Source organism: Globicephala melas, chromosome 6, assembly GCF_963455315.2.
Source record: "Globicephala melas chromosome 6, mGloMel1.2, whole genome shotgun sequence".
NCBI classification, from domain to species: domain Eukaryota; kingdom Metazoa; phylum Chordata; class Mammalia; order Artiodactyla; family Delphinidae; genus Globicephala; species Globicephala melas.
Genome location: NC_083319.1, coordinates 17,453,072 through 17,479,439, shown reverse-complemented (window position 1 = coordinate 17,479,439; position 26,368 = coordinate 17,453,072). Strand labels below are relative to the sequence as shown.

Here is a 26,368-nt window from a genome sequence, read left to right as displayed (position 1 = left end):
CACATGTGCACAACCCTTTACAATCTACATTGACTCCATCAGCTCATTTATTTTATTTATTTAACCAATATGTATTGAGGACTTACTATATGCCAGGAAGTATTCCAAGTGCTGGGACAGATCTCAGATTCCAACTCTCTGGGGTCTCCAACATGCTGGAACAGTCTTTCCAAGAGGTAAAATGGACTATGTACTGTGAGATGTCATCCTAATACAAGACCCCATGGTTTATAGCGATAGGAAAGAGACGGGGGGGTCGGGGGGGCGGCTTCCCTGGTGGCGCAGTGGTTAAGAATCCGCCTGCCAATGCAGGGCACACGGGTTCGATCCCTGGTCCAGGAAGATCCCACATGCCGTGGAGCAACTAAGCCCGTGAGCCACAACTACTGAGCCTGCGCTCTAGAGCCCTACTGAAGCCCGTGTGCCTAGAGCCCATGCTCCGCAACAAGAGAAGCCACCGCAATGACAAGCCCGCACACCGCAACAAAGAGCAGCCCCCGCTCGCTGCAACTAGAGAAAGCCCGCGTGCAGCAACGAAGACCCAACGCGGCCGAATATAAATGAATAAATAAATTTATTTTTTAAAAAAAGAAAGAAAGAAAGAGATGGGGGCTATTCTCCCCTCTTCTAAAGGGAAGTCTCTCACCTTTTTCTCAGTTGCCTTCCATTCTTGCATCTCTCCTTTGCCCTCTATTTCCTTCTTTCCCGCAATAAATCAAGGTGCAACATAAGGACACCAGGGATGTCCCCTCCCTGACTGCCTGCTGCAATCCAGGCTTGCTGGGGAAGGGCGGCGGCATGGTGTTTCTGTCTGACTCTTGTGTCTCCAACCCCAGGTTTCCCTCCCTGCCCTACTGCAGATCTGTCACTCAGATCTGTGCAAAATCTGTGGTTAGGGACTTATCTTACTCTCTCTTCCTTTTATTTAGCCATCTTCTCACTTCAGACAGCTCCATCCTCTTTACCTTTCCTCCCAACGATATAAGAAGTTGGAGGTGGGGCTTCCCTGGTGGCACAGTGGTCGAGAGTCTGCCTGCCGATGCAGGGGACACGGGTTCGTGCCCCGGTCCGGGAAGATCCCACATGCCGCGGAGCAGCTGGGGCCATGAGCCATGGCCGCTGAGCCTGCGCGTCTGGAGCCTGTGCTCCGCAACGGGAGAGGCCACAACAGTGAGAGACCCGTGTACCGCAAAAAAAAAAAAAAAAAAAAAAAAAAAGAAGTTGGAGGTGGATGTCCCCTCAGAGATCACTGGGTCTCATTTAACAGATGGGAGAACTGAGGTCCACAGCAGGGTGGCTAAGTCAACTCACATGGCACATCTGCAGAAGAGCTCTGAGTCAAACTCAGGGAGGTCCATTCCCACATAAACACTGTGGCACCTACTGAGGCATCCCAACTCCTCATGTCTCATTTGAATCACGGAGGCAGTCTGTCACCAGTCTCCCTGCCCTTATTCTTATCTATGCTTATCCTGCCTCTTCAGCCATCTTTCTGAGAAGGAAAATATCTGGGCATGACACTCCCTATTCAAAAGTTTTTTATGACTGCCCAGTCCCTTCCAGATAAAGTCCAAGGCCCCTGCGGTCTGGCCCCTGTGTTCCTCTCCAGTCTGCTATTCCTGCGCATGTCCCCTTGCTCCAGCCACTGTGGACTTCTTGCAGCTCCTAGAATGTGCCCTTCCTTCTTGGGTGCCTCAGGGACTTTGCACATCCCCTCCCCTTGCCCCTTGGGTTAACTGATGAGCTTCTTATCTACAAGATGTCACCTCCAGAGGGAAGCCTTCCCTAGCCCCCTCGGCATGTTTAAATGCTGTTTCCTGTGTGCTCCTGGAATATCTGTTCATTGCCACGTTCCAGCACCTTGCCAGCAGTAGTTTATGGGCTTCTCACCAGGCACCAAGCACTGTTCTAAATACCTTACATGGCACACACCTCATTCAATCCTCAAAGCAATTTTTTAATCTGGGTTTTCCGGTATAACTGTTTTAGAGATGGGGAAACTGCAGCCCAGAGAGGTTAAATAACTTGTCCCAGGCCACAGAGCTGGTAAATGCCAGAGCTAAGATTATACACGGGCTCCACTCTCAAATATATGTCATACTGCTGTGCAAACCTGTTGAACCAAATCTCTCACACACCATGAACTGTCAAAGATGTTCATCCCCAGAGAACCCCAGCACTTGGCACAGTGACTCGAGTCTCTGCATGGAGTGTACACTCTGCAGGTGGCCACTGAATGAATAAGACACTGCTCTCTTGCTTTTTTTGTTTTAAAAGCATACTAGAGTACAGGATGGTGCAGTGGCTACAAAATGCAGACTCTGAAGCCAGACAGACATACAGACATATGTCTCAATCCTAGATCTATTACATCTTTCAGCTTGAAGCTGTTCATCTCTCTCTCTCTCTCTTCTTTTTTGGCCACACCAAATTTTTTGGCATGTAGAATCTTAGTTCCCCAACCAGGGATCAAACCTGTGCCCCCTGCATTGGAAGCACGGAGCCTTAACCACCAGACTGCCAGGGAAGACCCAACAGTTCATCTCTCTGAGTCCCATTTTTCCTGGTCTGTAAAATGGAGCTCACAATGATACCATGTAGGATATTTGTGGGGATTAAATAAAGAAATGCATCAAAAGTGCATAGCATAGTGAGTGCCTGGACCTCAGTAGACAGCAGGTACTCAATAAGCATGCGTTATGATGGCCATTATCATTCAGGGTGTTCCTTCTCTTGCCTACTCCTCTCTCTCTCTTTCTCCCCGTGTCTCCCCTTAATCAACAGCAAGGCTCATTTGGGGTCTGGGAAGGCCAGGAGGGAAGCATGGCTGCACTGGCCCACTAAGCCCGGCACCCTCCTTGCCCACTCCACACTGCCGCCTTCCAGCTGTGAAACAGAGTCCCTGCTCCGCTGGCCCCAGAGCTGTCAGGGGGCTGCCAATTTCACAGTTCATGAGGCTGTGCTCCCCCGTGATTAATGGGGTGCCAGCAGCCATGGGCAGGGCCGAGACACCAGTCACGTGGGGCTCTCCCTCTGCCCCAACACAACCCATGCTTCCTGAGGAGGAGAGTGCAGGCCAGCCTCATGCATATTTATGCAGGGAGAGAAATGACTTTGTACTGCATGCCTTCCCAAGAAATAAATCAGATTTCACCCACGTCCCATGCGTTTCCCTCAGTGAAGTCAGCAAGCTCTGGGGCAGAAAACCACACAGACACACACACACACACACACACACACACACACAAAGACACACACACACAACTATGAAAAACTGAAAACACTTTATACTGCTGATCTGAGCAGGGGATTCTCATGCCAAGGATGACCCAGGAGACACAGGAGATATTAAACCCTGGAGCATGGATAAGGTTATTCAGAAATTAATCCAGTTCTAGCTTGTAACCCTAAGGGAATTAGAACAGATAAGGTCCAAACTCAGCTGGGAAACTCGAGGCCCACCCCACCACCTTCTAAGTCACTGCCCTCTGTCCACAACATCCCTCAGCTCAGACACAGCTGCTCTCCATTCCCTGTACAAGCAAGCCAGAACCAGCCTCCCCGGTATCCTCCCTAATGAAGCAGGAAGGAAAGCTTCCATCTCAGGCACAACCCAACCCTTCCATGCCAGGTAGGTCACCTCTGGAAAGATACTTAACTTTTCGTGCCTCAGTTTCCCCATCTATGTGTAATAGAGCACTCTGGCCCATTCCCTCACTGTGTTCTAGTCACACTGGCCCACCAGGCCATGGAACGGGCCAGGCTTTTTCTTTGCAAAAGTTCTTCTGCTGTTCTTCAGTCCTTCATCTGGCCAAACACTGTGCCTCCTTCTGACTTCACCTTAATTCCTCCTTTCTCAGAAAGGACTTCCTGAACAGCCAAACCGAGGCCAAGTACCCCCTCTCCTCCCCAAGAACGCTCAGCACATGTTTTTCCTGGCGGCTTCGTGTTGGTTAAATTAGTAACTGTGATAATTCAGTTCAGGTCTCAAGCCTGGGTTCCCATTAAAGGACAATGTCTCTCAGGGCAGGGTCATGCCGGTCACTTTTGCTGCTCTATCCTAATGAGTCTTTGGTAAATGAATGAACAAATGAATTGCTGAGTAGCTGTGAGAACTAAATGAAGCAGCTTTACAAAATGCCTAATCGACTTGCAGAAGATTCTCAACATGATAATAAGTAACATGAATGGAGGCTTTTCTTTGTAGAAAGCACTCTTCTAAGCCCTGTGACATGTTTTAAGTCATTTAGTCTGACACCTCATGGATGCAACTCTGACTTCCCCGATTTTAAAGATGAGGACAGTGAGAGACGGGGACATTTACTCCTATGTCAATGTTATGCACACCTAGTAACTCTCAGAAAGTATCAGGAGTCAACTGGGGCAGCCTAGCTCCAGAGCCACATGCCTACCCACCAGACTTCAGAGAGATCTCAGCTCCATCCCTACACCTTCCCTCTTGGATTTTTCTCAGCCTTAAATACTCCCGTGGAGTCTTTGCTGGCTTACCAGCCACACTCTCTTAATTCTGGAAACTCACATCCCCCTTCCACAAACCCATGCATAGAAAACTGAGGTTACAAGATGTAGCCCTTGATATCAGAATAGTTTCTACCCTGCTCTGGCCCTTCTGAAGGGTGAGGCAAACCTCATTTTCTTACAAGGTGAGGACACAGGGTCCCACACATTCAGAACCCCCAGGACCAAATTAACCTATAGTACCCAGGAGCATCCCCTGTAAGGATATCAAGGTCACCTGCCTCCTGAGATACTGACAGGTTAAGAGCTGGATGAGGGTGTAGAGGTCTCATCTGATCATCAGGCTGAGAGGCCCAGCAGGGAAGACTCAGCTCAGGCCACACGCCCTGCTAAAGCCAGTGCCCTCCCCTCCGCTCCCCACTGTTTCCTCTTCTCCAGAGGAGATCCTTGGGTACCACAAGCAGTCATTGCCAAGGACACAGCTGAATGAGAGGGAGCTGTGCTGAGCCCAAGCAGGCTGCCTTTTTGTCCACTGGTGAGGCTGCTTTCCAGAGGGGTATGAACTGCGCCAATCAGGCGGCACTTAACATAATTATAATGAAGTGGATGCATCTGGTCTCGGAAGGCTTCATTCACAAGGGAAATGATGAGGAAGTGATATCTCTCTTTGCCGACTTCCTTGGGACACTTAGGGAACAGTCCTGCAGCCAGGAGGCTATAAAAAGAGCTTGAGACTGGCCTCTGCCAGCTATTAGCCCAGCTAGAATGCAAGTGACTGGTGCCCCTTTTCTTTCTGCATCATTTCTGTCCAAGGAAGTATGAGGAGATAAGGGTTTGCATGAGAGAAAGTCTTCCTCTTAGAGACCTCCTGGTTTTTCTAATACCCTCTCCAACCTACTCACACACCATCAGTCGTGCCAACGAGCCATGTGGCACTGAGTTCTAGCTCAGTTTCCACTGGTCCCATGCATCCACAGCCCCAGAATTCTGGTGAAAGTGAGACAGGCTGGGACCTGGGACCGTTTGCCGCAGGGCTTGAACCTGGACAAGAGTCTTCTCCGGCAACAGAATACAAAGAAACTATAAGGGACTAAAAATAACTGCGTGCATGCACAGTCGGGGCAAATTATGGACAACAAGATACAGAAAGGCTGGAAACCAACTGCCACTTCTGAAGAGCTGGGAGCAAAAACAGGGGGTCAGGAGCAAAAGTAGGGTACTGCGCATGGCCCCTGCATACACCCCCACCAAGGGGGTGGGCAGATCACCTAAGCCCCCGCTCTGGCCCGACCCCTGGACCCGCCCCTACCCTCAACCCATATAAGGAACCACCTTGCCCCCTCTCGGGAAGTGAGCAAGGGAACGTGTCACTTGTTTTTGCTCCCCCCTACTACAGCAGGGGCCCAATAAAGCCTTGCCTGAATTTCTTGTCTTGCCTCTTATCAATTCCTATTGATCGGGGAAGGCCAAGAACCCTGGTCAGTATCAAAAGGGGTAGAAATTGAACAGCAAAGGTCCAAGCTGCTCATTATACAGATGGCAAGACTGAGTTTCAGGAAGGAAATAAGATTTTTCCAAGACCATGAATATTTATGGCAGATGGCCTCTGCACAGAGCTATTCACATATTACTGAATTTCATTCTCGAAACAACCCTAGGAATCTGACACAATTATTAAATCAGTTTCACAGAGGAGGAATCTGAGACTTAAAGTGGTTAGTTAACTTGTCCAAGATCGAGGTGTTATGTGGGGACATGATTCACACCCACATCTGCCCCATTCCAAACCCATCACCCTGCTGCTATTTCTTGGAAAGCCATGACGTTATGGTTTTGCTTTGGTTTAAACATTTTAACAGTTTGGTAGGCTAAAAGTAGGTTAAGGGACTTCCCTGGTGGCGCAGTGGTTAAGAATCCGCCTGCCAATGCAGGGGACACGGGTTCGATCCCTGGTCCGGGAAGATCCCACAAGCCGCGGAGCAAATAAGCCCGTGCACCCCAACTACTGAGCCTGTGCTCTAGAGCCCACAAGCCACAACTACTGAGCCCGCGTGCCAGAACTACTGAAGCCTGCGTGCCTAGAGCCCATGCTCTATAACAGAAGAAGAGAAGCCACCACAATGAGAAGCCCGTGCACCGCAAGAAAGACTCGCCCCCTCTCACTGCAACTAGAGAAAGCCCACGTGCAGCAACGAAGACCCAACACAGCCAAAAATAAATAAATAAATAAATTTATTAAAAAAAAAAAAAAGTTGGTTAAATCCTACCTTCTTTTCCATGCACTGGTGGGGTGCTATGTACTGAAAGGGATCCTGTGGTGAATGCTTTTGTAAAATAATCTGTCACTCTCTGATTTACCTCTTCACTAAGCTGAGTTACTCACAAACCAGGCTCTTTTGAAGCAAACACACCAGCCCAGCTCTAAGCAGATGTACTCCCCATTGTTCTGGACAGGATATGATGGTCTGAGGCATCATACTCCCAGATGCCTGCTTTAGTGAAAAGTAGATGCAGGTGCTTCATCACCCAGAGGGTGCCCTGCTGGGGACTCCAAGACTCCACCATCTTGGCAAAGCTCATGGGACCAGAGCTCCACATCTGAGCAGAGGCAGACAGCCCCAGATTCACGGGTGGGTGGTGGTGTGGCCTGGTGTGAGAATTTGCCCATTAGGACTTTCAATATCGAATGTGACAGATTCTTTCATGGGCTATTTGAATAGGAAACACAAGAAGATAGAGACAAAGAGCGCGTATCTCACAAGGAACACAGAGGAGCCAGGCGCAGAAGCTGTGAGGCAGTAAAAGCAAGCAGTGGGCATGCACAGCCTAGGAGATAAAGAGAGGTCATTACCAGATGGAGGCAAATGGGTCGCAGAGAGAGACACCCATTCATGAATTTAGCAGAGCTAAACAATGGCAGAAACAATGTGCCAATTTTTATTATATCCTAACAATGGCTCCTTCTCCATGAAGCCCGAGACTGTTTTACATTATCCCTGGACCCTGTGTTCTCCAGTAGTAAAGGCAGCAGAGTACTGGTGAGAAATGAGCATTTCAAGGTCACGCAGATCTAGGTACAAATTCTGGCACGTGATCTGGGGCAAATTACCTGAGCTCTCCCAGTCCCAGCTGGCTCATCTGAAAAAGGGGGCAATTAGAGGTACTGACCACACCAAATTTTTTGAGGATTAAATGTATAAATATTTATTGACTGCTGATCACAGAGCTTGGTCCATACAGGCTAGCTAATATTACTCCTATTGCAACTAAAAATAAACCTGCATTAGCTAAACCACACAGTCCATTCTTTGAATCCTAAGCAAGCTGAAGAAAACGCTCACTGTCAGCCATGCACTGACTCATTTACTCATTCAATTTATCCATTCATTCAAGAAGTTATTTATTTGTTGTCTGCTCTGTGCCAGGCACTGTTCTAAACAAGTGAACAGCACTGAACAAAACAGACAAAATACCTGGGGGAGGCAGACAACAAACACACAAATATTTATGATGGATCAAAGGGTGACAGGCTATGAAGAGGAAGTACAGGAGAATAGAGAGTATGGCATGTGTACGTGTGATCGTGTATATTGTGCTGTTTCATATGGGGTGGCCAGAGATGGCCTCAGTGACAAGGTGAGATATAAGGAAAGATTTGCCTGGAGGTACCTGCGGAATAAACCATGCAGATACCTGGGGGAAGAACTGTTCCGTGATGCAAAGGCCCTGAGGTAGCTCCCTCAAAACAAAACCTTACAGAAGATGATAAAAAAAAATAACAATGCAACAACATTACCACCGCACTATGTGTGTCTAGTGTGTTGGTTTACAAAATGGAGTCACCTCTACAATTGCTTGTTTCTCCAACATTCTTGTGAAATTGGCTTCTCCATTTTACCAATGTGACAACTACAGCTTGGAGCAGGGTTTCTCAATCTTGGCACTCCTGACGTTTTGAGCTGCACAATTCTTTACCGTGAGGAGCTTTCCTGCGCATGGTAGGGTGTTTACCAGCATCCCTGGGGTCCAGGACTAGATGCCGGTAGCATTCTCCACCCTTTCCCAGTCATGACAAACCAAAATGTCTCCAGACATTGTCAAATGTCCCCATTAAGGGGGGGGGAGGTGATAAAAATCACCCCTGGTTGAGAACCACTGGGTTAGCAAAATGAAGCGACTGGTCCAAGATATCAAAATTAGTGTGAACAGATAAGGTTAGATTCTGCCCTGCTTTTCAACGTCTCTGTGACCCAATGTATTCTACCACTGTCTTCTTCATACTGCTCCTTCCTATTCCTGAATGCTCCCAGCATGCTGTGCTCCTAGCACAGGGTCTTTACACTTGCTACTCCCACTGCCTGAAAAGCTCTTTCCTCAAATATCCAAAGTGCTTACTTCTTCATCTACTACAGATTAGTTTTCAAATAGTGCCTCATCAGTGAGACCTTTCCTGAGGGTCCTAATTCCATTCCTACTTTTGTTTCTTCCCCACCGTAACTGTCATGATTTGATATTATGTATGTAATATATATTTTATATACTTACATATTATTTATTCTTACAAAATATACATTTATAACATATTTATATTTTGTATTTATATATTCTATATATTTTTTCTTGTTCATCTGTTTAGGGTCTTTCCACATGCAATAAAAAGCTCAATAGAAATAGATTTGTATATATTTTATTCACTGCTTTATCCTCACCCTAATTAGTGCCTGACATATAGTAGGTACTTCATTAAAGCTTGTTGAATTAATGAATGAAAATGTGGATGAACAAATGTTTCCCTATTTCAGAAATGTTTACTGAGACTTCCTGACACCAGGGCTGTTGAGCTAAACATATATCAAGAACTTTAAAACATTCAGACCATTTTACCCAGTAATTCTACTCCTGGAAATATACCCTGAGGAAATAAACCAGAATGGTGAAAAACAAATTTAAGTACAAAAATGTTTGTTGCTGATGAAAACAAAATAGCAAGGGGAAAAAAAAAAGCAACTGAAATGTTCATCAATAAATCAACTGTGAGATAGTTTTACAATGGAAAGATAAACATATTGAAATATGATATTTAATAAAAGTATAACATGTAAAATAATATAGGTTTTTGCTTTCAATACGTAAAAGAAGATGAAAAAAGGAAAAAATGGTAAGAAGTTACTGTGGCAATTTACTGAGGTATTCTGAAAAGTGATAATCTATACTTTATTTTTTTAAGTTTTCTAAATTAAGCATATATAACTTTTATAACCAGGAAGTATTAGGAAAAATAAGGATGAATCATAATTGTGGACAAGGATGGCATTTTATTGCATCCCCAAGGTGGACGAGGGTACGGAAGCCAGAGGCAGGCTGAGTCCCCGTGGGGACTTGCAGCTGAGCTGCCTGGACTCCCTGTGTGACAGTCAGGCCCCCACTGGGTGATTTCCAGCCATTTCAAGGGAGGCCAGGATGGGAGGCAGAGAGTCCCTTGACTACTGGGAAATTGCTCCAGCTCTGATCAATCAGGGAACAGTCTCTTCAGCCCCTGACATTTATCAAACCTCCTTCACCCTCATCTGTCATTGTGCGGTGGGGCTGCCTCCCGGGGCACAGTCTAATCAAATTAGAATGCCCCGAGGGTCCCCAGAGACCAAGAGGAGGGGGGCGGGGTCTGAGGGAGTCGGGAGAGAGGGGAGACAGGGAGGTAGGGAGAGGATCACGAGGCAGGAGGGGGAGAGCAAATGTTCAGAGCACACCCGTTTGTTTTGCTATTGTGCAATTAATGCCGGGAAGTGACATTTTAAGGGACTCTGGTGACAGCTTTGGTGACATTCCTGTTTGTGATTCCATAACAAATCTCTATCTCTATCTTATTTTAGAGAGTGTGGAGACAGCTCAGAGGATGGCTGTCTGGGGATGCTGAGCTCCTGTCTTTTGGAGACACTGCTGGCTCCCGCTTTGCCAGCCTAGGCTTTTAGGCACCAGGACCAAGGTCCAGGAGGGGAGGGGCTTAGAAATCAAGTCCAAAAGCTCTGTCGTAGAGCCAGGGTCTGGTCTTCCGTAGCCCTGTTAACTCCACTATGTGGTATGATTAACTGGAGCAAAAATGAACTTTCTACCATTCTACAAGTGATCAGTTGCAGTTCAAAGAGAAAGAAAATAAAAAAGACTCAATTCTGGACACTTTCCAGGCTAACTAGTTTTAAGGAACCTATATTTTCAAACACACCTCAGCCCCCTTTTACAATCTGAGAATTAGAGGGATGACTTAAATTGCATGTAAATCTCCAACCGTGCTACCCCATCCTTGACAAATGGCTACCCCATCCTGTGTGAATACTTCCGAACACTAGGAGTTTATGATCTTCAAAATTAAAAGTGGGAAGGCAATGTGGATGTAACAAGTTAAACAATTTGATATTCAGGATGCTGCAGGGATAAATGAAGACAGTAGTGAACCTGAACTTAAGAGATGCAGGTTTAAGTACTGTGGGATGTGATTTAACTTCTCTGAGCCCGAGTAAGGTCCTTTGTCTCTCAAAAGGATTCGGTAACACACAGGGTTTATCATATAATGTTTATGAAACCATTCTATAAATGTTAAAGGACTATATAAAAGAAAGCAGCTATTACTGTTTTATACCCCTCTAAACTGTGAGCTTCTAGGAGAAAACTATTTTCCATTTTTGCTTTGTATCTTCTGCATTAAACACAGTGCCTTGCACACAGTAGGTGCCCAGTAAAGATCTGTTAAATAAATGAATGACTGAGCAGTGAGGGGGAGGTGTACCCAAAGAGAAGATGCAGGGACTAAACTGTCAGCTTTCTTCAGATGGCTGATGGAGGTGCACAGGAGACAGAAGGACCACCAAACAGCCCCTGGAACAGTTTCCAACGCAGACTTCAAAAGGTGTTTTGAACAACGAGAGGGGAAAGGCAGTTTGGTATAAGGACATCAGGGGAGTTTGGAGGAAGAAAGTCATATCCAAACCTTTCTTCTTTTTATGCTGGATTGCCCATCTTTCAAAAATAATCTTAAGTGGAATCCCAGTGTGTAAACCAGTTGAAAACGATGCTGCCCATTCTGCTTTCCTCTTGTCCCTGGGTAGCCCAGGCAGCACCCTGAAGGCACTGTCAAAATGGGAGTTGCAGTTAGGAAGGAGTTTCCGCAAGCTCTTTGAGAAGCTCCTTCTGGGCTCCAGGACAACTGGGAAGAGGGAGCTGTTGAGCTGCACCTTAATGGATGGGTGCAGTTTTCTAAGCAGCGAGCAGAAGTGGAGAACTTTGGGGGTGGGGGGTGAGGGCAGAAGAGAAAATATACAAGGAAACAAGATAAAGGTGATACAAAGGATCCTTTGGGAGGGCAGGTTGAGCAGTTTCAAGAGAAAGTATGGAGACGATGGGACCAGCGGGCCAGAGGGTTGGGTGAAAAACCCCAGTGGGTTGGCCACAGGGACAGTGGTGTAAGACATAAAGCCATCATGCGGGCCTTGCCTGTCTCAAGCACCATTCCTAGTTCCTCTACCAACCCCTTACCTTGAGTCTAATTATCTTCATCCTTCAGCTCTCCAGGTAAGGAACACCTCCAGGAAGCTATCACAGACCCAGTGACCAGGGATCTGTCCCCCTGTGGATATCCCAGCACAATGCAGCCTCTCTGAGGCTGAAAGGTCTTTGAACTTTAGATTATGACCTCCTCATAAACTGTGAAATCAATTCAGTGGTTCACACCAGCATCAAAGAGATGACAAAAAATAATAGAAAATATCAGAGCACGCCACAGGTAACAGGGGAAGGATGCTTTTGCCAAACTTCTTTTAGAGACACACAGACACACAGTCACAAGAACACATGTCTCCAAAGAAGACACACATTCACAAGAACATGTCTCCAAGAAGGCCATCTACAGATGGCCAACAGGCACATGAAAAGATGCTCAATGTCACTAACTATTAGAGAAATGCAAATCAAAACTACAATAAGGAATCACCTCAACTGGTTAGAATGGCCATCATCAAAAAGTCTACGAATAATAAATGCTGGAGTGGGTGTGGAGAAAAGGGAACCCTCTTGCACTGTTGGTGGGAATGTAAATTGGTACAGCCGCTTTGGAGAACAGTATGGAGGTTCCTTAAAAAACTAAAGGTAGAGTTACCATATGATCCAGGAATCCCACTCCTGGGCATATATCTGGAAAAGATGAAAACTCTAATTTGAAAAGATACGTGCATCCCAATGTTCATAGAAGTACTATCTACAATAGCAGCAATATTTACAAGACATGGAAGCAACCTGTGTCCATCGACAGATGAATGGATAAAGAAGATGTGGAATACACACATATATACAATGGAATATTACTCAGCCATAAAAAAGAATGAAATAATGCCCACTTGCAGCAACATGGATGGACTTAGAGATTATCATATTAAGTGAAGTGAGAGAAAGACAAATATCAAATAATATCACTTATATGTGGAATCTAAAAAAAAATGATAGAAATGAACCTACTTACAAAACTCAAAGACACAGAAAACAAACTTATGGTTACCAAAGGGGAAGGATGGGGGGGGATAAACTAGGAATCTGGGATTAACAGATACACACTACTATATATAAAATAGACAAACAACAAGCACCTACTATATAGCACAGGGAATTACATTCAATAACTTGTAATAACCTATAATGGAAAAGAATGTAAAAAAGAATAGACATATATAGGTATATATAACTGAATCACTTTGCTCTATACTTGAAACATTGTAAATCAACTGTAATTTAAAAAAGAATGTGTGTGTGGCCATAGCAAAATATATCTCTCATTGTGGTTGGTATTCAACACTTGAGAAACACAACTCATCTAAACCCATGTCTTACCTCTCCTGATCAAATAAATGGACAGGATTATGCTGTGCAACCTTCAGAACATGCTTGGGTTTGGGAATTAGACAAAGCTGGGTTCAAATTACGATTCCATTACTTTTAACTGTATAACTTTGGGATGATCTCTAAATTTTGATAAGGATAATTTCTGCCTTGTGAGATGGATGGGAAGATTCAGCAAATCATTGATTTGAAAATACTAAACACAGTTCATACAGTTCACAAAAAGGATAAAGAGTCTATGCAGAGGTTACCAGCTTGTGGAAAGACACTAAGATATCTCCCTATCCATTCATTCACATATCCATTCCTCCATCTATTGACCCAACACATATTGTAACATCTTTTATGTACCAGTCACTCTGACAGTCACAGAACAATGCAAATAGACCTGGGACATGATCTCATGGAACCCTGAGTCTAGGAAGAAGTAAAATATTTAATAGATTAATCAAAATAATAAAAAAGTGCTGTTACAGAAGACGAAAGGGGAGAACTCATAGGGAAAAGAGCTTTGTCGGATGAAGTAGGATTTAAGCTGAGACCAGAATGATGAGGAGGAATCAGCCATGACAGATCGGGGAAGGAAAGAGAGGGATTTTTGCAGACAATGGTAATCATGGCAAATGCAAATAGCCTGTGGTGGAAGAAGCCTAGCAAGTTTGAAGAACAGAAAGGTGGTCACTGTGGCTGGAGCATAGTGGATGAGGATCAAGAGCGGTGAGAACTCTGCAAAACTTTAAGCATGGAACTGTGGTCACAACAGAGTGAAAGCTGTGTAGAGAATGGAAGGGGAGGGTAGGCACGCAAGCAGGAAGGTATGTGAGAATGAGGTGTTTTGGAGACATCAGGAAGACTGATGTGGCTTGAAGAGGGGATGGATGAGTAGAGGTGAAGATGAGGGAGGTGGAAACAGGCTAGAGTCTCTGTGTAAAGAAGTCTGAACACCAAGATGAGGCACTGAATAAGGTGTTGACTATGAAAGAGCTCTGAAATTTTAGAAAACGCTGCACTAGGGGGACACTTACATGGCATTCACAGGGGACGTCAGAAGGGTGAGTTAATAAACAGCTCCTCAGTTCTCTGTCACCCTAGAGTGCTTTATTGACACCAAACATGAGTTCCCTGCACCCCTGGGGACCACTCAAAACACTCTAAAAAAACTGGGGTCTTCCTGTTGCAAAGTCCCTTCTGCCGATTTGGAAGCTCAGAATTACTCTGTAGCAGCATCCCGCCTTGGAGAACAGATGTTAGTTACCTATTTTTCTTGCCATATTTGTGAGGGACGCAAGCTCATGGGCACTATGCTTCAGCTCTATCCCTGGGACTGCAGGAGCTCAGCGCCTTCCCAAGGATCATGTAATTCAGTGTGGTGTCATGTGTTCACATTCCAGCTCGGCCCCTTAGCATGGTAGCTCTCATGCCAGAGTTTTAACCTGGCTCAGCCACTTTCTCCTGTGTCACTCTGGACATATTATTCAACCCTTCTTAGCTTCAGTCTCCTGCTTTGTAAGGTGGGGCAATATTAGTAGGTAACTCATAGGGTTGATGTGAGGTGTAAATGACATAATTTCTGGAATGTTCCCAGACACTGATTATCACTAAGTGGAAGTTAGCTGTCATCTTTATCACCAGTAGCAGCAGTACTGCTTTCCTAGCCAATTCTTCCATCTGCCTTCCCCTCAGGGTTAATTACAAATGGCTCACTGAGATAATGTATAGGACAGCAGCTGGGCTCCTATAGGGATTCAATAAAGTCCTGCCCTCCCCATCCTCTCAACAAAGGTCCCATTCACCCTGAAACTTTCTGGCCTGCCATCTTGAGCAACAGTAAGGATTAGCCTACTGGTCCATGTCAGAGAGACAGTGACCCCTCCACATCTATCACTGTGGGCCGCTGCTGGTATTTGATGCCATTTCTCTTTCCTTTTTCCACCCTAAGTCCTGAATTGAAGTGGGAGAGCAGAGCAAAGCCTTTATGTGGCATCATTTCACCAAAGAATCATTGCTCAGGGTAACCATGAGGACTGACTTCTGACCAAAAAAAAAAAAAGAATTTGGACCAAAGTTAATCAGAAAAAAAAAAAAAAATCAAAAGAGAAAATTGCACAGTTAAAATGATGGCTACTATATAGATAAAGACCAGAAGGGTCCATGCTAATATATGAATAGTCAATGTGATGGGGTAGTGGGTGGTCTGGGCAGATCTGTGTGTGAGAGGATATACTGGCTCCCAAGAGAGTACAAAACAAATTTTAAAGTGAATAAATATGGCAGTACTTCCCAAATTGTAAATGTGTAATTTGTAATTACAAGTGTGTAATGTGCACCCTTTAAGGCAGAGATTCTGCTTTTAGGCATCTGTTTTACAGAAACAGTCAAACTTTGCAAAAATATATACGTGTGTGTGTGTGTGCGTGTGCGCATGGATGTTTACTGACTCATTGTAAGTGCAGCAAATTGAGATAATGATCCACAAAACGGGGCAGAAAAGCAAATGTTGGAGTGTTTGGTATGTTCCCATGATGGGATCCTACAGAGCTTTCAAAAAGAAGAAGATAGGTGTGCAGGGCTGACGTGGAAAGATGCTTTTCACACATTGTTTGGTAAACTGTGAAGTTGCTGCAGAATGATGAATGTGGCTGAGATGGCCCTATTAGTGTATATCTGGGTGAAAATGCATATATTTATATCTATACCATACATATATAACACATACATTCCATATATATATATAGGAAAAATTTTCTAGAAGAATATAAATCAAAGTGTTATCAAAGATTAGCCTTTGGGTCCCATTAATGGGATGGGATGGAGAGACAGTGGCAGAGCTTTTAGTTCTTGCTTTATACAACTCAGACCTATTCCTTCCTTGCTCCCTCCCTGTCTTCTTTCTTCCTTTTCTTTCTTTCTCTTTTTCTCTTTCTCGCTCCCTTCCCCCTCTCTCTCCTTCTGTCCCACCCTCTCTCACACCCTTCCATTACAAATAGTATGCATTTCTTTCACGATAATAAACCAAAATTAAGAAAACCCAATATCCATTCAGCCATCCCCTACCCTATCCCTTGATAAAGTGATAAATTTGTTATTTTAATTTCCTTGAGCTTCCATGCATAATATTCAGGAAAGGGAAACATAAATTTGAGGACAGATAAGGAGAACTGGAATTAAAATGCATCAAGTTTCTGTCACAGACCCAACGCAGTGCTGAGCGGTCACATACTGACATGATTAAATTCCTAGCAACTGGCTAAGGTGATATCAAGGGTGACACTCGCAATACCTGAGAATGTCTAAGGCAAAGGCACTAACCGCCAAGACGGGATGCCAGCCATAATCCTGGGGAAGCAGTCTAAAGCCACCCTGTTCTGGACAGTGGGGGCTTCAGGAGGGTCCCTGGGAGGGGGTGGGATGGCTAGGCAGCAGGAGGGCATGGGGAGGGTCACGCAGGGCAGCAAGCTTCTTACTGACTGGCACAGAAGAACTGCAGTGTTGAACAAAGGGTATGTGTGTCCACATGAGTGTGTATCAGCTGCAAGTCAGCCCGATCAGTACAGTGCTCTTGGGGTCTGGGAACCCAAGCTGTTGCCTCTTGGTAATGAAACTTTCTCCCTCTGCCTCCAGATGGTCCCTCTATCATTTTCAGGTCCAAGCTGCAAAGCAGGCTGACGGTGCTCAAGTATGATGAAGCAGTTTGAACCTACAGGCAAATTCTAAGTGTGAGAGGGGCAGGTGGGACTAGCCCTTGGCAATGTAATTTCAAAGGCCTTTGGGATTACTTTTATAGGGATCGCCTAGCCTCTGATACCTGCCCACTCTGGACAAAATGCATAGCTGTCCCCAGGTTCCCCCATAAAAAAAAGAGTCTCATGGTTCTCTCCAAGAGCCACCTGAGGCAACAGAAAGCACGTGTGGTCTGAGCTGCTGCTGTTATAACTTGCACAATCTGCCGGCAGAATCATCCCTCTTCTGTCCAGGAAAGGGGGAACAGGAGCTCAGGGGCCACAACGCTGCAAGCACAGTCCCCAGCCACCACCTCCCCACGGTGAGGGTGTCCAGTATCCTGTCTGGACTCAGGAAAAGTGTGTCTTCTTTCTTCTCGCCCAGGTTTCCTCCTTTCTTACCCTTATCAGATCTAAGGGCTGCTGGGATACAGAATTAAATGAAGTGCTTGGTTTTATTCCAAATCGTACTTTGTTTTAAAACCAGCTCAGAGGAATGTGAAAAAAAATAACGTGGCCAGGTGAAAACAGGTGAGACAAAGGCATGGATTTGCCGGTGGCTAAGAGGTTCGCCAGGGCCACGCAGCCAGCGCACTCAGGAGCGGGGTGCCAAGCCCATCTGTTCACCCCCATTCCACCAGGCTGCCTTGCAAGGACTGGGTCTTGTTTCTCATGCATTCATACTCATCCTCTTTAGATCTCTCTTGTATGCTTCTCATCTAAAGTTGAGATTTCAGAAAACAAGAGTCTGCTTTTGTTATTGTTTAGTTAGAGTTCTGCTTGAAAGAAAACGCAAGGGACAGGGGCATCTTTAAGCCACGACGCAGTGGTAAGCCTGAGAGTGTGCAGACTCTAGAGGACCCCGTGGGGAGAGGAGGCCAGAGCCCCTGCCCCTCTCTCAGGAGTTAGTCCTCTGTATCCTCTGGATCCAGCACCATTCTGTCCCCCTGTGCTGTCTCTGTCATTCAAGAGTCAGGTCTACGCTTTGTGCGTGTGAATAACTGGAATGTCCAGCAGCTAGAATGGCAAGCCTGAGGGTTCTCTTTAAGGAACACAAGACCTGGCAGGCCCCAACCCCAATGAAATGGGCCGTCATCATGATGCCATGTAGGCCATTCTGAGCACGACAGCTCTCTATAAAGTAAGGGTGCTCTCTGGCCAGGAAGGCTGGAGCTCTTACCTCGACTCTGCCACCCCCTTGCTGTGTGGCACAGAGAGACCCAGGACTATTCGAGCTTCAGCTTCGGTTTCCAAGGAGGTTTACCGCCATGCTCTTTAAGGGCAAAGGTTCTCCTTTCCTCACCTCTATTCCAGAGTCTATCATGGCCTCTGGCACAGTGGGCCAACTCTGAGGACTGATGGTATGAATAACAATGACAGAAATGTGTACTGAATGTTTACTGTACCAGAGCCTCTACCTGTGTTACCTCGTTTACGTTTCCCAATCACCCTGGAGGTAGAATACTAGTATCATGCCCCTTTGACGGGAGAGGAGTAGGTGACTTATCCAAGGTCACAGAGCTAGTAAGCTGGGTGGTAAACTTAATTTCTCTACTGTTCCGCCTCCTGAGGGCAGAGTGTTTATCTCCATACTGTATCACCTTCCAGGTTGTGGGGGAAAGGAGGGAGAGGGAGGGGAGGGCGGAGGGAGTGGGGAGAGAAGGAAGAAAGGAAGGAAAAGAAGTCAGACAGGATTATGGGCAGTGACCTGCTTCCCCATTTTGAAGATGCTTTCCGTTCTCCATAGGAGCTTGGTGGAGGCAGCGGGCGTGGGGATGGGGGCTGGGGGGAAAGAATTTGCCTCTGTTGGCGGCTTCTTGGCTCTGCTCCTTGGTGGTTACTCATCTGTCATCAGTGATTCTTCCTGGGTTTTCACCCCCAACCAGTGACTACTCTTTTCTGGGTTCTGGTCATCACTACTGATGGCCTCTGCCAACACTTTGGTCCCCAGATCTGAGGTCAATGAGATAATTTGAGGTCTGGAACTGAGAATTCTGGAGTCTAACCAATGCCTGGATTTATCCGATCGACCAAATGATTGAGGGGTTGTGTTAATCATCCAGTCAACCAGTATTTTCAGAGCATCTATTAAGTGTTACCCACTGCGCCAGATGCTAGTGAAACAAAAATAAGGAACACTGCCCTTGCTCTCAAAAATCTCCAGGTCTTATGAGTAAATCATGGGGAAGGAATGTACATCATGGTGACTAGAGTTAATAATACCCTATTGTATATCTGGAAGTTGCCAAGAGCATAAAGTTCTCATCACAAGAAAAAAATCGTCATGATGTAAGGCCACGGATGTTAACTAGACATTGTGGGGATCATTTCTCAATATACACAAATACTGAATCATTACACTGTATACCTGAAACTAACACAACGTTATATGTTAATTATATCTCAATAAAAATAAATAAATAAATAAAAATCTCCAAGTCTAGGTAGTGTCGAAAACAGAAAGAGAAATGGATTATTATTGAACAGTGATAAGTAATGAGCTCAAAGTAATCACAACCTGCTCCAGGAACTGAAGGAGACATGAAGCATTCCTCTTAGCTAGGCTGGGGAAGATTCTGGTGTGGAAAACAAATCCCACAACTTTCCTAGAAGTTTTCTGGGAAAACTTCTTCAGCGCTTGCCGTGCGCTGAAGATAATGATCAAATGATCATTATCATTTGATCCCCACAGGTAAGCTATAAGGGGGGCAGACTGGCTGCTAATTCACTCATTTTCCACATAAACACAGAGAGGCTCAGTAAATTAGGCTGCAGAAGTCCAAATCTAAGCAAACGGGAAGATGCTTTGTGTCTTACCCAAGCGACTTTCTACATTAGACAAGAGAGGCACGATGCTCTGGCCTGACAGCATTGCTCCCAAACCACCTCACTCTCTACGGTCATCTTTCTTGCCCAACACTCACTGGGCATTCTTGACACGTGAGGCACTGTGCTAGGCAGGTACTACAAGATGTGGAGATATGAAATAAATGCAGACTGTTCTTGTGCCAAGATGAGAAGTCACATGAAGAAAGATAAATAATGCTTGAGAAAGCAAAGACTGAGGAAACTGTCAGTTAACCAACAGTTCAAAGACAGAAGAGATGGTGGCAGAGAAGGGAAATGACGCAGACATTCCAGAGCACTGAGCAGAGCGTGGTGGCTGGCACTTAGAGCGAGACTGGCGAAGCATAGGGAGCTGGATTAGGGAGCGTCTTAGAGGCCCAGGAAAGACCAAGGGCCTGAGGTCTACAAATACAGCTCTCAGGGATTCAACACATACCAGATATTAGGCCCTGCCTTAGGTACTTTACACACATTTTATTTTTATATTTAATCCTTTCAAAAATCCTTCAGTGAGGAAGCTGAGACTTGGAGGATTGAATTCCCATTTTTCCAAGGTCACCCAGCAAACAAAGGAGACGAGATTTGAACCCAGGTCCAGACAACTCCAAAACCTGTACTCTCGCTTGTTTACCACTCTTTTCCCTCCCTGGGTTTCTAAATTTAACAGAAATGCCTCCTTTTTAAGAAGCCCCCAGTGTTCCTATTTGCCCACTGAGTATCACGGAAACATGGATCTGAGAGGAAAGATCTTAGATGCGGAAGAAAAGAATGTCGAGTTCACAGCTCCAGGACTGGGCCAAGCAGTGATGATGGTTCCTCATGGCTCACAACGAAGAGTAGTTCTAACACTGGGGCCTCAAGGCCAAACCTTTAACCCACCACCAGCATCACAAAGACAATATGGGAAAAAAGCAGAACAGTACTTTTATAGTATTTATCTAAAGGAAAAAATACCCAAATCCCTTCTATAAACCAGCTGGAGCCATAAAACTTAATAAAGACAAATACAAACACATCCTGCACGTATGTCCAAATAATCAATTGTCCTCCAACAGAACAAAGGGAATGGGTCTTTGCAATAGCATACATGAAAAAGAGTGAGAGGTTTTAGTCATCAAAAAGCCAACTATGGACCAGTATTAACTGCAAAAAAAAAAAAAAAAAAAACAAATGTGATCTTCAAACTGCATCAACAGAAGCATAACAGCTAGCAAGAGGGAGGTGAAAATTGCTTTTTTCTCAGCACAGGTGCATTCCCACCTTGAGGAAGTGGAGCGTCTGTCAGTTCTGGTGTTACACTCCAGGACATGACAAATTACAATCTTCATCTAGAGGACAGTGATCAAAAGGGTGAAATGTCTCAAAATATGTCACATCAGAGTAGCTGAAGAAACTGGGATTGTTTATTGAGGTTGATTTCTAAAAGTTACAGGGTGCCTTTTATTTTTTTCTTTTCCTTTTGTTACATTTCCCAAGAGCTGCCTTGGAGAAGAAAAATTCAGATTCACTTTCTGACATAGAGGGCCAGGGAAACAGACTGCAACTCAGTTTAAGGAAAAACCTTCCAATAGTAGTGTCTGGAAATGATATGAGAGCTTTCCTGAGTAGTGAGAAGGCCATCAAGGGAGGTAATCAAGAGACACTGGAGAGATGTTGGACTACATAACTTCTGATGCTCCTCAAAACTCCAATTCCAAGCACACTGACACTCTCTTTTTTTCCTCCCATCAACACTGAAGAATCTGAGAAAATAAACTCTGAAAACCCAATGGAAGTTGGCCATAAATCAAAAATGGCTTAGCCCAGAAGACAGTTCCTGTGTCCCCAACCGCCCAGCTCCCGCGCCTCTTCCCAGCTCCCCAAAACGCCCCCTGGAAGGTGGGATGCAACAAGGAAGACTCACCTTTCTTCTCAAAGTCCCCTTTCTCTTCCCCTGGTCGGCCCAGGCTGTCCAGGGTGTGGGTCACCTGACTGCCAAACTCATCCTCACGGGAGTCATGGTTGGCCCGCCGGGGTGGGTCCTCATCCTCCTCGTAGTCATAGTCATCCAGGATGGGGGTCTCCCGGATGGGCACGCCGATGACGGAATTGTGGGCCTGCAGCCGGGAGGAGCGGAAGCTTTCCCGGGCCTGGGGACCCAGCAGCACAGAGGGGATGTAGTGGATCTCGTGAGTGGCTTCCGTGCTGGCGCTCTTCTGGGGGATGCGGCGACGCTTCTGCCAGCGCCGCTGGGCATACAGTGCCACAGTGAACACCAGCAGCAGCAGCAGCAGTGCGATGAGGCCACCCTGGAGCGGGAGGGAAGAAGGACAAGCAAATGGGCCACTGTTCTTTGGGCCGGAGTGCCAGAGGAGGTCTTCCGTACACCACACTCAGCCCAGATCCCTGGGTTTGACTCTCAGAGCCTCAGAGCGACACCATTTCCAAACCTGGCTTTCTCACCAAAAAGCTGTGTGACCTTGGACAAACTGCTTCACCTCTCTGAACCTTGTTTTTCACTTGTATAAGGGTGAGTAAGAACCCCTGCCCTTCCTTCTTCAGAAGGTCGCCACGAGGAGCAAATGAGATGGATAACGGTCATGCCAGAGTGATGCAGACTGCTAATGGGATGAGTCAGGGCTGTGGCTTCACACACAGAGTGTCTGAGTCCTGAATCTGCTTTCCACCAGCTGAGTGACCCCAGGACATTTGCTCACACCCTGTCAGCCTTGCTTCCTCATGTCTAGAATGAGTCCACTGAGGGCTCAAGAGATAGCAGCCTTTGTTCCATCCTGCTGGGAATATACAATAGTGTTGTCAAGTCAAACAATTTCTGCATAATGTATATTTTTATTATCATAAACACTGATTCCCAGCAGGGGGCCTGGGACAAACCAGGCGCTTCATAAATATTTGTTGAATGAATGAATGAACAAATGCACTGTTCTAGGGCTCCCTTAATCAGAAATGTAAGGCATACTGAAGTTTATTTTTCTTTAACACATCCAGCCAGTAAATATTTGGTTGAGTCTGCACACCACACATTAAATTGAAACGGGCTAAAGTGTTTACGAATGGCTCTTGCATGATTCATGAGACTCATGAACTATCCTGCTCTGTTAACTCCTCAAGGGCAGGGGTATTTCCAAAGCACGTCCGTGCTCCCCACAAAACCGGTCAAGGGCTGGAGGTGGAAGGTTTGTATTCTCCTCGCCTCCCTGCTTTCACTCTGTGCCAGAAGCATCTCCAGTGAACAGGTGTAGCCCCTTCAGTTATCTTGCTTCACTTCATTATACATTGTGCTTTCCGCCTGGGAGATTCGGGGCCACTTTGTTGAGTCCCTGATGTGTAATACCTACACTTGGGGAGGATCACGCTTGAGGTTTAGGGGGAAGGAGGCAAATGAATCAAGAGGCTCTAGAACTCGGATGGTGCATAGCAGAGCAAGCTCTGAGCCTCACTGTGTGTGTGTGTGTGTTTGGTGTTTTAGCTCTAAATCCTGTATTCTTTCAACCACACCCATGTGGCTGAGTGTTCTTCCTTAACTATAATCGCATTGAAGGCAAAGGACAATTTCTGAAAACTACTTGTATAACATCTAGCAAAGATGACAGATGTTAACTAACCCTGAATAGATTATCTTGGGTGGGGGTGTGACTGCTGGAAAGGATACCTGTTTAGGCCAAGAAGAACATTATTTACTAAAATGATTCCGCTGTCCTGCTGACTACATTAAAAAATAATGATTTTCTTTTGCAAGTCCTTCAACTCACTAAGCTAGAATTCATCACCTCCACGGGGGATGGGTAGTGGGTGGTAAGTGGGCTAAGAGGTGACCAGGGTTGCAGGTATGGCTGACAGCCCCGTCTTGACTCTGGCGGTGAGTTACTGTGGGATCCCCAGGTTTCTCTGGATGTCAGAACTCAAAAATAAATACACTAAAAAAAAAAAAAAAAGTATGCGTATTTATGTATATGTGTGTGTGTGTGTGTGTGTGTACGATCTGTCAAGTGTATGTAAAATGTGTGTGTGTGATTGGGCTTGACATATATACATTAATATGTATAAAATGGATAACTAATAAGAACCTGCTGCATAAAAAAATAAATAAAATTCTAAAATTCAAAAAAATAATGTGTGTGTGTGTGCATAGCTTAGTACCTCTGGAGCCGTAGACAAACAAGAACAAACCCTTTTTTCCCTCCACAGAACATACAACAGAGATTGCTCCACGTCTAGAGATCATGTGTGACGTGGTATTACTTGTCAGTTTTTTACACCAGAGGTAAGAAAGGAAAGAGACAGAGGGGGGAGTGTGGACAGAAGAGATAATAAGAAAGATAAGTGAAGAGAAAAAGGAGGCAGGAAGAACACTGTCACTCAATATAACAGTAGCAGGCCCTCTCCTTACTACTTTTACTTATTGTTATTTTATTTAATCTTTAAGGCAATCCTCTGTAATAGTTTCTGTTCCATAAATAAAATGAGGGAAAGGTGGTTCAGAGAGGTTAAGTAACTTGCTTAAAGTCACAGAGGTTTTGATCCTAGGTCCAACTGGGAATAAAAGGCCAGGAGGTAGTAAGGCAGGGATTTGAACCCAATTCTTCACTGCATAGCCAGTGGCTATTTGACAGCGTAGTGATTCTACAGAGCAAAGGAAGGGAAAGGAAAAGTGGGAAAAATGGTGAGAGTGTACAAAGTAAAAGGGAATCCCGAGAAGGAAAAGGAAAACATTGTTTTCAAATCCAGGATTCAGGGGGCACATCTCGAGGCAAACTCTTCAGAGAAGCTTTTAATTTTGGTCCATGGATACCCTTCGGGAAATTGCTATCCCTGACTCAGCCCTCTATCTTCTCCCCTTTGGGTGTTTCATTCGCTGTGAGGGGCAGACCTTGCCTGGTTCCAGAGTCCTTCATCCCCGGCCCCTTCTGCCCACCCTGATTATGGGTGTTTGACCCTGTGGTCAGACCCAGGACCAAAACTGACCTGGGAAAGATGAGGCTTAACCAATCTGCCCACAGGTAACCACCACCACTCCTCTCTCCCCCCACTGTATCCTGACAAGCCTCCCTGGATTCCCATGCAGTCCTGGATCAGCTCATAAAGCACCCCCAGGGAGCTCCTGGAAGGCAGGAAGCCCTGTCCTTTGCTTCCAGAGCCCTCTAGCTATATCTGGCATAGAGGCTAAGAGCTGACCTCAGACTGACACAGTTTTAGTCCAGGTTCTACTGCTTAAGAGGCTGTGTGATCTTGACTAGGTCACTACTTTTCAGAGCCTTGGTTTCTTCATTGGTTAAATAAGGGCAGTATTCAAGGTCTCCTCAATGGATCATTGTGAGGCTAAGTGAGATGCCTGCAGAATATTTAGTGCCGTGTGGGACACATGTAACTGCTCACAGACTGTTAGCTGTTGCTATTGCCAACGGCATTCAGCAAGTGGATATTTAATGTTGAATGAATAAATGAATGAAAGAATGAATGACCTTCTGCCCCTGAATGCTCATTCTGCAAAACATGTCTTGGGTCCCTAAATCCTTCTCAGTCTGGACCAAACACTTACACACGCTCTGTCATCTACCTTTACACCTGTGCACATAAGGCATCGTTATCCTATGTTACGTGAGGAAAGAGGCCCAGAGGCAGGAGGCTGTTCACCCAGGCAGTGCTGCTGAGATTCAGACTCACTGCATCATGGCTTCACAATTTTGCTCGTGGTGGGAAGGGACAGGCACACCCGAGGTGTAATCAGCCCCTGCCCAGCCTCACCTCTGCCTCCTCAAATTACCTCGGCAACTTCAGGCACAGATTTCCCAGCCTAGGGAGCTTCCAGAAGGAGGCGGCAGAGGAAGACTACCCACCTCCCTCACCCCACTTTGATGGAAGCTGAGCTTGGGAGTCCCTTTAGCTCAATGATCTGCTGATTCATTTGATAGGACCCCAGGCCAGTGGCTCCAGCCCTCCTATTGGGGCCCAGGCTCCCTTCCCTCACTCCCCAGCCTGCTCTGACCTCTGCTCCCACCAGCTCAGCTAAGCCAATGACCACACAGCTTCCATTACAGATCAGGGTTTCACTGTGAAAACTGGGCCAAAAGAGAATTCCAGTCATCAAGGTCTCACAGTGCCACTGACCAATGGAAACAGACCTCCCCAGGCTGGGCTCCTAAAGGGCTCAGGGGGCCTAACCCAAGACATAGTAGCAGCTCGGGTGATGTTTCAAGCACCATTGACCAGCCCTACCTTCAGAGGTAGGCTCAGAGCATGCAGGAAAAGGTTCTGAATTCAAGTTTACTCGCTATGTGATCTCAAATTTCCCAGATGCCCTAGAGACCCTCAGTTCACTCATCTGTAAAATCAACTTGGTAATACTTGGAATAGTATAGCACATAGGGGCAAAGGCTGGGGGTCAGAAAGACGTCTTTAAAATCTCATGCTGTCACATAAAAATGGGGCAATCACGGACAAAG

General features: G+C 45.8%; 1 protein-coding gene across 4 annotated transcripts in view; it reads right to left on the bottom strand.

The window, feature by feature from the left end:
* ASTN2 (astrotactin 2) overlaps window positions 1-26,368 on the bottom strand; it is a 907,765-nt gene that overhangs the window by 660,444 nt on the left and 220,953 nt on the right. For all 4 annotated transcript variants that reach the window (XM_060300567.1, XM_060300563.1, XM_060300564.1 and 1 more), the window contains exon 3: window positions 21,829-22,213. In XM_060300567.1, the coding sequence (XP_060156550.1) occupies window positions 21,829-22,213 (385 nt within the window). The remainder of the gene's footprint in view (window positions 1-21,828; window positions 22,214-26,368) is intronic.